General features: G+C 35.5%; 2 protein-coding genes across 4 annotated transcripts in view; both read left to right on the top strand.

Moving 5' to 3' along the window:
• irak1 (interleukin-1 receptor-associated kinase 1) overlaps positions 1-6,447 on the top strand; it is an 18,917-nt gene extending 12,470 nt beyond the window's left edge. The window contains exons 10-14 of the mRNA XM_016468259.1: positions 147-215; positions 302-526; positions 1,393-1,837; positions 1,967-2,086; positions 5,495-6,447. Of these exons, the coding sequence (XP_016323745.1) occupies positions 147-215; positions 302-526; positions 1,393-1,837; positions 1,967-2,086; positions 5,495-5,592 (957 nt within the window). The 3' untranslated portion in view covers positions 5,593-6,447. The remainder of the gene's footprint in view (positions 1-146; positions 216-301; positions 527-1,392; positions 1,838-1,966; positions 2,087-5,494) is intronic.
• A 936-nt stretch (positions 6,448-7,383) lies between these two features.
• Positions 7,384-12,619, top strand: part of LOC107674315 (host cell factor 1-like) — a 40,878-nt gene continuing 35,642 nt past the window's right edge. For 2 of the 3 annotated variants that reach the window (XM_016468257.1, XM_016468258.1), the window contains exons 1-2: positions 8,366-9,269; positions 11,609-11,757. In XM_016468257.1, the coding sequence (XP_016323743.1) occupies positions 9,095-9,269; positions 11,609-11,757 (324 nt within the window). In that variant the 5' untranslated portion in view covers positions 8,366-9,094. Of the gene's footprint in view, positions 7,532-8,365; positions 9,270-11,608; positions 11,758-12,619 lie in introns of those variants that run through there. The other variant, XM_016468256.1, reaches the window with a different exon arrangement.

Here is a 12,619-nt window from a genome sequence, read left to right as displayed (position 1 = left end):
CCTATTGCTAAAAATATACCCAAGCGACTTAAGACTGGTTTTGTGCTCCAGGGTCACATATTTGATGTATCGCCCATTCCTACTGCAAAAGTCTTTCAGCTTTCCATATTTGATAATGTAACCCTCCAGTTTCTTTCGTATCGCAGGTCATGCTAGAGGTGCTTACTGGGCGGCAGGCTCTGGAGATCGATGGCCAATCCAGAACTGTTTACTTGGTAAGAAGAGCTGAAGTCATATTTTAGTCACAATACAGTATGTTAGTGTAGAGCTAGCTGGTGGTTAAACCTGTTATTTCGCACAGAAAGATTTGGTAAAAGAGGAGGAAGACGATGGAAGAAGCTTCAGCAAAGTGAAGCACTCGCGGGAGCTGTCCTATGCTCATGCAGCGGAGAACATCTGCAGGAAACATCTGGATCCTCGACTGAAGACTAAAGACACACCTACCCCGCATGGATCAATGGAAATCTCTCAGCTGGCATGTCAGTGTTTAGACCGACGACGGAAGAAGAGACCTCGCATGACAGAAGTAGGAGAATCTATTCAAATGCTGTTGATGCATATTATGATTTTAGTAGCTACACTTGTTTAAGGGATCATGTCATGATAAATTAAAAAATGTTTCTTTAATTTTGTTCAGTAAAAATGGTAATTACAGTTAACTACTGTTAATAATTAATACTTCTGTTCAGCAAGGATGCATAAATTGATCAAAAGTGTCATTAAAGACATTGATAAGGTTGCAAAAGATTTCTATTTCAAATAAAAACTGTACATCAAAATATTCAGACAAAAAAGTGCCACGGTTTCCACAAAAACTATTTAGCAGCTGTTTTCAAAATTGATATTATTCAGAAATGTTTCTTCAGCATATTATAAAGATTTCGGAAGGATTATATGACACACTGAAGACTGGAGTAAGGGCTGCTAAAATTCAGCTTTGCATCACAGGAATAAATTACATTTTAAAATGTATACAAATCAAAAATGGTTAATTTGAATTGTAATAATATTTCACAATATTACTGCTTTTACTGTGTGTTTGAAGTTGAACAAATAAATGTAGCCTTGGTGAGACATTAAAATTGAAAACTTTAAAATGGTAGTGTAAATATAGTATTACATTCAGAACTAAAAAGAGCATTTATTGAAGTTATTAAAGGATGGAGAAATTAAAAACAATTGCACCTGACAACAAACCCAGCTTTTTCACATGTGAAGGGCGTGTTTCTTAAAGGCACAGCAGCTAAAAACAGATGGGTCAGAGAGTGGTCACAAAAACTAAACGGACAACAGGGAAAAAATAAGATTATTAAAAACAATAATACCCTTTTATAATATTATGTTTTAGTTAGAATTATCATGCTTATTCTGGCTCGGTTGGTGTTTTTATAGGTGTTCAAAGCACTTCAAGATGTGCATTCAGGGTTGAAGACCTTTGGCAGATCGACCACGGTCAGAATGTCTCCCGTATCATCTCATCCATCCACTCTTGAGCCTCTGCGCTCCGACAGCAGCTCTCTGGACTCTCTCGCCCATCAGTTCTCCAAACTCCACCCTCAAGAGAGCACGTACCCCTGCCTTCACAAGACTGTCTATCCCACCTTGACCTCTGTCGTGACTCAGTCTAGCTGCTCAGAGTCAGAGTTGAATGCTGAATCATGGGCTTCACAGTCCTCTGGCATGCCATGTGAATCGGATGAGAGTCAAGGCTTTTCTCAATTCTTGACAAGTCATTGTAGCAGAGCTCAGGCGACGTCATGTGGGGCCTGTGGCATTCAGAGCAGTAAAACAAGTGTTTCTTTAGTGGAAAGCCCTTCACAGTCCAGTCCCAATGAAGGTAATGAGATTCTTTGTTATTAAAACGGGCAGATCATAAATAGTTAAGAGCATTTTTTTAAATGTATGGTATTATAACTTTCTGGTTGGCCCTCTCTCATTCTCTGTCTGAATTTTTCTGAATTTACAGATTTTTCTGACCAGAAAGTGTTTATCAATCCTATGAGGCAGCAACTGGTCCAAAAAATTGAGCTTTATGAAGAGGGAAGGATTTTAACTTCTGATCTGCTGTCATCAGGCGTCTCATTATGTAAGTGTCCAAATCAGCTGTAACTGGATGACATTACTGTATACTAACAAATGCATCATTCAAACGTAGCTGAAAATTACCCATATAGTATAGTCATAGATCCTGGTTATCAAGATTGCATCTGCTCCATCTTATTGCCCGAGGCCAATGTCTGTAGATTTGCTTTTAAGGCATTGCTCAAGTCACAAATTGTCAGTTTTCGCATTCAAAGTGCAACTGTGGTGACAAATTCAAGGCTGAATACAAGACCCCCATCATCTAACAGGACCCAATAAGCTGTTGTCTTATCTGTCATTTGTATGTATTGTCGGTATTTAGGGCTGGGCGATTTTTCCGATTTTATCGCTCAATTTGAATTTAATGTTTTGCCACAATTAAATTTTTTTTTTATAAATTGAGGAATCACAATTTTGAACAGAAATATTACCAAATGTTTGAATTAGACAATATGCCAATGTTAACCGTAAAGAGAAAAGAATGGTGACCCATACTTGGAATTAGTGCTCTGCATTTTAACCCATCCAAAGTGCACACACACACCGTGAACACACACCCGGAGCAGTGGGCAGCCTAACCCTAACCCTAAACCTGTATAGAACTACTAGTGTATGTCTGAAATTTCATGTTTGCATCATGGTGACAGGCTGAAAGCTGCTGTTCACTGTTTTTACAGAACATTTAGTTAATAATAGTCTACTGGTGTTATACCTTCATTAATTTTGAATTTGAATTACCTTGGCTTTTGGGATATTTTTAAAGCATTTTCCTTGTATTATTTCTGAACATATAATATGTATAAGACAAGTTTGTAGAAGATGTAGTTGTAGTTCATGCATCTTTTTGCAAAGATATTTAATGTTAACAAGTGATTTGTTTAACATTTACATCATGTTGATAACTTCATGTGTGGTGCACTTAAAATAGAAATTTCTTTAACTAGAGGGTTAATAAAGAAAAAGTTGCTTGAATCATGTCGTAGTTACATTTTCAAGTTGACTAGTTTAAAATCGTAAAAATCGAGAATCGGTCAAACGTTCTGAAAAAAATCTAGATTTTATTTTTTTGCCATATCGCCCAGCCCTATCTGTATTTTAATTTTTTTATTTGTAAATGTTTTCATCATCCTGATACCAATGTTATTATGGTTGACATAAAACAATCTTTGGTACTTGAAATTAAATAAACTTTAACTGAAATAAAATACATACAAAAACTTAATTTTATTTTATTCCAGCTAGTTGCCAAGGCAACCTTTCTCATTTTCACTTAGTTTATCTTGATGATGTACTAAAATATATATATAAAAAATTAAAACTAACACTAATAATAAATACAAATTAATTAAAAGATATGGAAAGGATATGGAAATGAAGATCTTAATGTGGCTCCATGAGTAAATTGTTAATTGTACACATTTTCTGTGGTAAAAAAACCAAATGTGGGTCACTTTGTATACAGCTGATACTTATTTTCTTTTAAAGAGGAATATCTGAAGAACAAATAGTTGAAACTAGAAATTTATCTTGTGATATTCTATTATCACAATTGCATAGAACACACCTGTCTGCATGCCATAAATATTATTTTTCCAAAGTTTGCATGCCTATAACTCTAAAAGTATTCAAGATATCTTAATATCCTTCTAGATTCTCATTCTTAATAAACTTTCCTTTAGAAATCTTAAAGGGGTCATATGATCCGATTTCAAGTTTTCCTTTCTCTTTGGAGTGTTACAAGCTGTTCGTGAATAGATAAGATCCCTGAAGTTGCAAAGACTAAAGTCTCAAAACCAAAGAGATATTCTTTATCAAAGTTAAGACTCTGCCACGCCCCCCTAAAACGGCTCGTTCTAACACGCCCCCACATATCTACCTCACTATGTGGAAATATTTGCATAATGCGGCCCAAATGTGCACGCAAAGAAAGAAGGCGTGGTTTCAGTAACCGCAGTTAGTGTTGAAGCAGCCATGTCAGGGAGACGCTGTGTGTTTCTAGGCGAAAGCAAAAGCACTTTATTTGGCCTTCCGAAAGTAGATGCATTTAGGAATCTTTAAGATTACTTACAACAGAACAGCAATGCATTTTATGGAGAGGAGGTAATTCTGACTTTGCTATGACAATCTGGCGCTTCTGAATCAGCTACTGTTTTGTTATTAGTTTAAGTATTTGCTATTGACTGTTCAAATGTGGAGTTTTGCGCATCGTGTGTGTGTGTGTAATTTAAATAATGTTTAAACTAGAAATGTATCTTGTTTCCTTCGATCAAAAGAATTGCATAAAACAACACCTGAGTAAGTTGAGGCACAATAACTTGCTCTCAAAGGCGTATTTATAATAATTTATATTTGACTCAGTTTTAGGGATATTTGGAAGATGGGATTTTGTTCGTTTTAACAGCTTCTGAAGCTACCAAGAATTCAAACACAGTATTGTAACTACATGTTACCGCATTGACATCCCAATATCTACAATACTGAACCATATAGGGCCTTAAAAATGAAGACTCCAAAAGAAAAGTTTCATAAGAATAAAAGAATCTAAAATGACATTAAGACATCTTTAACACTTCTTAAATGAAAGACTTGTAAACTAAGGAAAAATGTTTTTTTGTATTATTTGTTCTTCAGACATTCCTCTTTAAACACAATAACGATCAGCTGTTTAAAAAGTTGTCTACATTTGGTTAATGACCTTTGAAAATGGGTAAAATTAAAAAATGTGGACATGGAGTTACATTGGGGTCCCAGTATCTATGGGGATAAACCATGCCTTAAAAATGAAGATTCCAAAAGAAAAGTTTGAGAATGAGAATCTAGAAGGATATTAAGATATCTTGAATACTTTTAGAGTTACAGATATGACACATTTGGAAAAAGAATATTTATGGCACGCAGACAGGCGTGTTCTATGCAATTATGTTAATAGTGTGTTTTTGACCACAGAAAATGTGAACAATTTACCAATTTACATATGGAGCCGCATTAAGATCTCTGGAATTGAACCATCAAGGGCCTTTAAAATGAAGATAACAAAAGGAAGGTTTGTTAAGAACCAGAACCTAAAAGATTATATTAAGATATCTTCAATGCTTCTTCAGTTACAGGCATGCAAACTTGAGGCAAAAAACACAAGAAGTGCTTTTTGCCATTTTTGAACTGTCACCGTTGGCATATAATGAAACAAAAATTGCTAAAGTCAACAGATTTTACTAATAGACCTACCAATCTCTGTGTAAAAATCAAATAATGGTGCTGCCAGCTTTCTAAAGCCATTTTTACACCCCTCTAATGTGGCTCCAAATCTCAGGTGAAAACTGTCATTTTCAAAACAAAATGTGTCTACACACAATTTCTGTGCTTGTTTGTTTGAATCAAAAGAATATATTTATGCTTTTTCATTATTTTGTAGACCGAGGGATGAATGCTGAAACAAGGGAGCCAGAAGAGAGTGATGAGTTTGCATGCGAGACATCTGGAATCAACATGCAGTCGCCTGCTGCAGTTTAGCACTGGATGTTTGGGACCCAGCAAATATGTTGTTTAAATATTACATGAAATATTCACAGATATCTTTATGGTACTTTTTTTTACGGTTATGGTAGAGAAAATGCCTTGATAAATACCTCGGCCAAAGCTGCAGATTAATAAAAAGTGGTACGGATGAAGAAAGCTCTGTGGTTGTGAACCTGTGAATCTTGACTGACAAGCCAAAGAAATATAAAAGTGCATAATTTATTGTTATACGCCTGTTGTTTTGGCGATCCAATGTCTGTCTGTTTGCTTGTTGTTTTTGGCTTAGTTCTCAGCGACATGTTTTTGTTTTTTTATGACATAAAATCAAGTTTTTGGATTATGGCCAAAACACCTACATGTATGAGAGTACTATTTAACATTAATGACTAATCTGTTTCTATGGTACTAACTTGTGGTTGTTATATAAATTGAATTAAACTTAGCCTGTGCGATTTTCATTATGTAACAGCAATTTTACAGATTTCTACAATCAGCCCTTTACTTTTTAACTGTATGCACTGACTTACACTGTAATGTAATAACTTGAAAAATTGATATCAGATGCAACTATTTAATCTAATCCTTAGAAAAGAAAAAAAAAAACAGTTCAGTTTGGGTCATTTATTTGTGTGAATGAAATACAACTCTTGTTTATTGGCAGTGGAGTGTTTTATAAGCATATAATATTTATGTGAATTATATGATTAGCCGATTCATTATTATTCGATTTCTTTATTTCATGCAGAGGCCATAAATATTGGAGATGGTAGAAGATCATGTTAGAGTTACCGGAGAAATTACCATGTTAACCATGGATTCTGTTACATAATAAAAATATATTTTACATGATTTCTGTATATTCTGTAATTGGTGTCCCCCACTATGTTTAGTTATTAATGCTAAAATATCTCCACCTTTTTATATGTTTATTATATGGAGATCACATAAAAAAGATCACTTTACTTCATAATTTATTTGTGATACTTTTCAAAAAGAGCCCAAACTTTAAATATCAAACTATTATTACAAATGTAAAACTATGATAATCTAAACAAAGTGAAATAAATAAATATTTATTGTGCCGTTAATTCCAAAATCTCAATTGTAAAGTTAGTGTTTTTGTTCAGCAATGAGACAACAGTGTCATTGAAGGATTAACTTTAAAATGATGGACATGAAATAAAAGTTAAAGCTTTAAATTTAGAACCTTCCGAACACTTCCAAACAAAAACATATAATAACCTAATTATTTTAGCAAACCTTTACATTCATTCACACACACACACACACACACACACACACACATATATATATATATATATACTTTTAAAAGTAATGCGTTATAATATTGCGTTACTCCATAAAATGTAACTAATTGCGTTACTTGGTTACCTTTTATGGAAAGTAATGCTTCACGGTACTTTTGCGTTACTTTTTGTCTCCTGGGCTAAGCTTGCTTGTTTTTTTGTAATAAAGAAATAAATAATAAAGCATAGCACACCAATAAAATTGGCATGAAATTAACACATTTACTAAGCTTTCATTCATCTTCCAAACGTCTCTTATCATTCCAGCAAATTTATGGATAAAGAATCAGCATTACATAAATGAATATATTATGCCTTCTGTCATCCAACAACATTCCAAACACAATATGGTTTCCAGAAAAAAAAGTAGGCAGTGATTGGACCCTTTTTTCCAAACCAATAAGTCATATCTGCCCAGAAAATATCTGAACGCATACAATAAGAATGTGATGTTCTGTGCGGAAGCTGCTGAATTATTGAGCACTTGTCAAGAAGATGGCGGCTTCCAGGGCTGCATGAAAAGATGTAGAGTTAGCTATATCTACAGTGAAAGGCGCACCCAGGGTCGAATTCGTTCTCTGAGTCCTCTCTCGTGATTTGTAAATTAAGTTAACGAATCGGAACGAGTAAGTATTTGGTGTCAGGCAATGACAGAATCCGATTTTTTTTTTTTTTTTGCAGCTTTCTCTATGACTGCTAACGGTACATCCGCCATTTTTCTTGAGGGAAGCTAAGCTAAGCCAGGGACGAAACAATAACAGAAGCTACTGAACTGTGCATCTCGAATAAAAATCACACCTGCAGTTTTAACAGTAAATAAACATGAGACGTGTAACATTTTCTCTGTTGTGCCAAACGAGTATGTAGAATTTACTGTGTTGTAATGAGCTGTTTTGCATTGAAGCTAACTGGCTGCCCAATGGATCTCATTGAACATTTCAGCTAACTAATGCGGCTAATAGCTAACAACAGCAAATGTAAGTTCCTTTTTAGTCTTGTCAGCGCTGTTTTGTAGGGAGAAAACTGTATTTGAAGAGATGTATTGCATATTTGTTTATAAATATACATATGCATTCGGATCACTAAAAAGCGCTAAGCTTCATTTGGTTCCAGAGGGTGGATTGTTTGGTTTGGTTATCAAGATGGCGGCACCCAGACGAGAGGCATGAAAAATCCTCATATCACATGAACATAGACTAAATAAGTTACCTCTATCCGCATTTATTTTAACGCGCACTTTAATTTTGTAAGCCGTTAACACATTTTACCGGCGGGGTTTCATTGACGGATTTAGTATTATAATACGATTTCCGTAATATTAAATTCAACGAAAGAGCTGATATTTTGTTCGGTTCGCCGACCATTTTTTAATTGTATTAATTTTTTTCCCCACTGCACATGCCTGTTCCCTGCTTTGTGTGTTTTAGATTGATTTTCTTTGTTTATATTTTTTCCAACTCCCTTTTCTGTTTATTATTATGATTTCCTTCACGCCGCCCATTCTTTTTTTTTGTGCCTCCGCCGCCCATTTCTATTCACTAGCTTGTATGTGTTAGCTTAGCCGCTTAGCAGCTAACTAGGCGCCCGTGCTAGTAGCGTTTAGCTAGCCTCTGCAAGATGGCTGCGTACACATCTTCATCGCGCTTTTCCTTTTCTCCAAGAGACATTTAACGTTAACCCAAAAAATGCGGTTTCGCCTACTATAAGGATATTTAAGAAAAAATGCGCAGGAGCCCACCTGCACGTGACGCGGTGTATTTCGAGTTACCTTCCTTCATTTCGCCGGGAATTCGCGTTTGCTCAGCCGCCGGCGTCCGTCTTATTTACTTTCTTCTCGTGATGAAAAGCGTCTTTTGCCGCTAAAATGGCGGTTCGCGCAGATTTGAGCGGCTAACGTGCTAACCGGCCGACGTTTCCCCACGCTCTATGCTTTTCGAATTTCGACGCGCGTAAACGCTAATATTTCCTATAACGGGGTCTTTTGGTGCATTTCGGGGAGCATTTGGCCAAAAACAAACGCGTGGAAGTCGAGCGTGTTTTGGTGACCTAGTTACGTTAGCTGGAGCGAAGCTATCTGGTACTAGCCGGCTAATCCAGTTAGCACAGAGCTTGTAACACACGAATGCTGTTGGAATCCGAACTAAAATCAGCGCTGTGCCTGGGATTTGTGTCTCGCTAGAGAAGTGGACATGGCTTCTTCGGGGACCTCGGTTCTGCAGCCGCGCTGGAAGAGGGTTTTGGGCTGGTCTGGCCCGGTTCCTCGCCCGAGACACGGACACCGAGCTGTGGCCATTAAAGAGCTGATGGTAGTATTCGGCGGAGGGAACGAAGGCATTGTGGATGAACTACACGTCTATAACACGGGTGAGAACGTTATTAGTTAGTATTAAAGGCGGTGGTGTTTGTGCATGTAACGTTAGTTGTGTTTTATTTCTGTAGCCTTTAGCTCGCTATGTTATTAGCCAGATTCGGTCGTTTCTGCCTTGTCTTGGTAGTCAGATTTACTGTTTGCCTTTATTACAAACGTCTCTTGACAGGTGAAATAATTAATTTAATATATAACAGTTTACACAACTCCTTTTTATTTATTAAGCAATTTCTTGACTGATTGTTTACTGGGTTAGCCAGGTGCATTAGCACATTTAGCGGCTAGACAAAATCTGCACAAGTGATCAGCTAACTAAGTTAGCCATAAAGAATGTGCACGAAAATATTACACTTGGCAGTGTAATTCAAAACTCACATAATCATGACGTGTTTGCGCTAACATTAGTGCATTTAATTTCAGTGCATCACTTGCTGTATGTAGTGATGCATTTAGGTGCACTGCTAGCTGATCTGTGTTTTGTTAGGTTAAGATGTTTATGGGTTGAAGTGGCAGCTAACCAGCTAACGCTACAGCACTAGCCAAGCACTGTGGGGTCTGTCTGGCACGCCTGGAAAATGCCAAGAGAAATGGCGGGTTATAAAGAACGCTGTTTGTGTCATCACAACATACAGGCCCCGCCCACAACATTTCCCGCATTGCCATGTAAATACTTCCAGGATGAATGGAAGAGAGTGTAATTTACAGTATTTATTGTGGATAATTTTACTTGAGGTTAAATAATGTTGCAAAGTTGTGGAATGATGAATGTTATGAAATTATAAGAAGTAGATGCACTCCAAAAAGCATTGTTTTACTTTGATGTTGCACTATATGCTGCTGAGTGATGATTTTTAAGATAGTGATATAAAGACGCCCTACATTTGCATATTGCTCATGGAGTCTTCTTTTGGAAACTGTTAACAGCTACGCGGAACCAGGATTACTTTAGTATTTTATATAATTTAGTCATTAAGATGCTATTATAGTATTTGTATATTAGATAATACTATAGTTTTTATTCAAATTTTGAAGTAGTTTAATTTTAAATGTTAACTTTGTTAGTTTTAGTAAATGTCTTGTCATATATATTATTTATTTATTATTATTATTTATTTTTTTGCTAGAGGTTTATTTATATTTTAGTTAGTTACTTTAGAGCAGGGGTGTCAAACTCTATTCCTGGAGGGCCGGAGCCCTGGAGAGTTTTGTTCCAACCCTGCTCCAACACACATACCATGTAGTTTTCAAATAAGCCTGAAGGATTAGATTAGTTGGGCAGGTGTGTTTAATTAGGGTTGAATCTAAACTCTGCAGGGCTCCGGCCCTTCAGGAATTGAGTTTGACACCCCTGCTTTAGACCATCAAATTGTTTTATTAATATTATTTGAGCTAATTGTCAATGCAGCATTTATTTTAAAATAAAATATTTAATTCCACAAACCTTTAAAACTTTAGCAAATCCAGCTATTAGATCCTCTGGAGTGTGCATTTGTAGCCTGCATAAAAATGCATGTTTATAACAATTTCTTTATTTGTGGAAAAATACTATAATAGGGTTACAGATAGAGATGCACCGATTGCAATTTTCTTGGCTGATTCCGATTTCCGATTTTTTGTTAGTGTGATCTGCCGATATCGATTTTTGCCGATTCCAATTTTCTTTCTAAGAACTATAATTGACAGCATATACAAACAAAAATCTACTTTTCTTCAACGCAAAGTTTTATTTTCATTAAAAAAATACAAGTAAAAAGTCAGTAATAAAATAACAAATAAAAAAATTGCAAACAACAGCACAGAGACTGACCGGCCGGTCACCGATCCGGGCCGATCATGAGGAAAATCGGCCGATTCCGATCCCTGGCCGATCGATCGGTGCATCTCTAGTTACAGACTCAAGAAGTTGCTATCAGAAGTACAAATGTTTATCTAAAAGTTTCTTTTATTTTTTTATTCAAATTATTATTATTTTTTCATATTGATTCTTTATTTTAAAATCATTATTTAAAAAATAATTTATTATTAATTAGTAAATATGTAAAAAAAAAAAAAATGATCAAACTAGTTTATTTGATATATTTATATTTCACTTAGTACATCAAGTTAAACTAAATGAAAACGAGAAATGTTGCCTTGGCGATTACCTGAATTAAAATAAGTTTTAAGTCTTATTCTATATTTTAGTAATTTCAAGCAACATCATATTTTTATGCTTCTAGTTAACTATAATAACCTTGTTCTGCACAGAATAAAAGAACATGGTGCATTGCAACACAGCACAGAAAGTGCTTTATTCATCAAAACCACAATGACACAACTATATGTTTCTCAACAGCCACCAATCAGTGGTTTATTCCTGCTGTCCGGGGTGACATTCCTCCCGGCTGTGCTGCATATGGATTTGTGTGCGACAGCACCAGACTCCTTGTGTTCGGGGGCATGGTTGAGTACGGAAAGTACAGCAATGATCTTTATGAACTACAGGTAAGTCTGTCAGCATTATCTTTAAAGTGCCCCTATTATGCCATTATTGCCTTTCATGCAGTATGTAATGTAGCTGTATGTGAATTGGGGCTGGACAATAATTCAATATCAATATGTATCGCGATATAATTTTTTTCAATAAAGGTGATATGATTTTTAAACACATTTCCGATATTTCGATATACATTACCAGTGTTTCCCATACATTAATTTATTTGTGGCGTTTGACTTCGTTGAATAAACATGAACACTACATGTTTCAAAATCAAAACGCGTTGTGGGTGTTTTATATTAATGTATCTCTGAAGGGACTGTCTTCAGAAAAGTTTCGATGGCATTTTCAATTTATCTGATAAAGAAGCGTTCATGAGCCGAGCTGATTTGATTACAGCCATTACGCTCTCAAAGCGCCTCCTGCTGGCAGACAATCAGATTGCATTTTCAATAAGCCCGTCTCCAGCAGCATGTTTTTGTTGTTGCTCTTTTTTTTTTTTTTCTGCAGCAACTCAGAGCACTTTTCATACTCTTTATACTGGCTAAAGCACATTTCTTTCAATCTATAAGAATAATCAGCCTATACTACCAGTCAAAAGTTTTTAAACAGTAAGATTTTGAATGTTTTTTTTTTTATTTTTTTAAAGAATTCTCTTCTGCTTACAGCGAAAACAGTACAATTTTGAAATATTTTTACTATTTAAAATAACTGCTTTCTATTTTAATATATTTAAAAATGTAATTTATTCCTGTGATCAAAGCTGACTTTGACTCAGCATCATTACTCCAATCTGCAGTGTCACATGATCCAGAAATCATTCTAATATGCTGTTTTGCTGATTATCAATATTTAAAACAGTTGAGTACT

Source organism: Sinocyclocheilus anshuiensis, unplaced genomic scaffold (assembly GCF_001515605.1).
Source record: "Sinocyclocheilus anshuiensis isolate Anshui unplaced genomic scaffold, SAMN03320099.WGS_v1.1 scaffold188, whole genome shotgun sequence".
Taxonomy (NCBI): Eukaryota; Metazoa; Chordata; class Actinopteri; order Cypriniformes; family Cyprinidae; genus Sinocyclocheilus; species Sinocyclocheilus anshuiensis.
The sequence above is the reverse complement of the archived record's forward strand: the minus strand, read 5'-3'. Positions and strand labels throughout refer to the sequence as shown.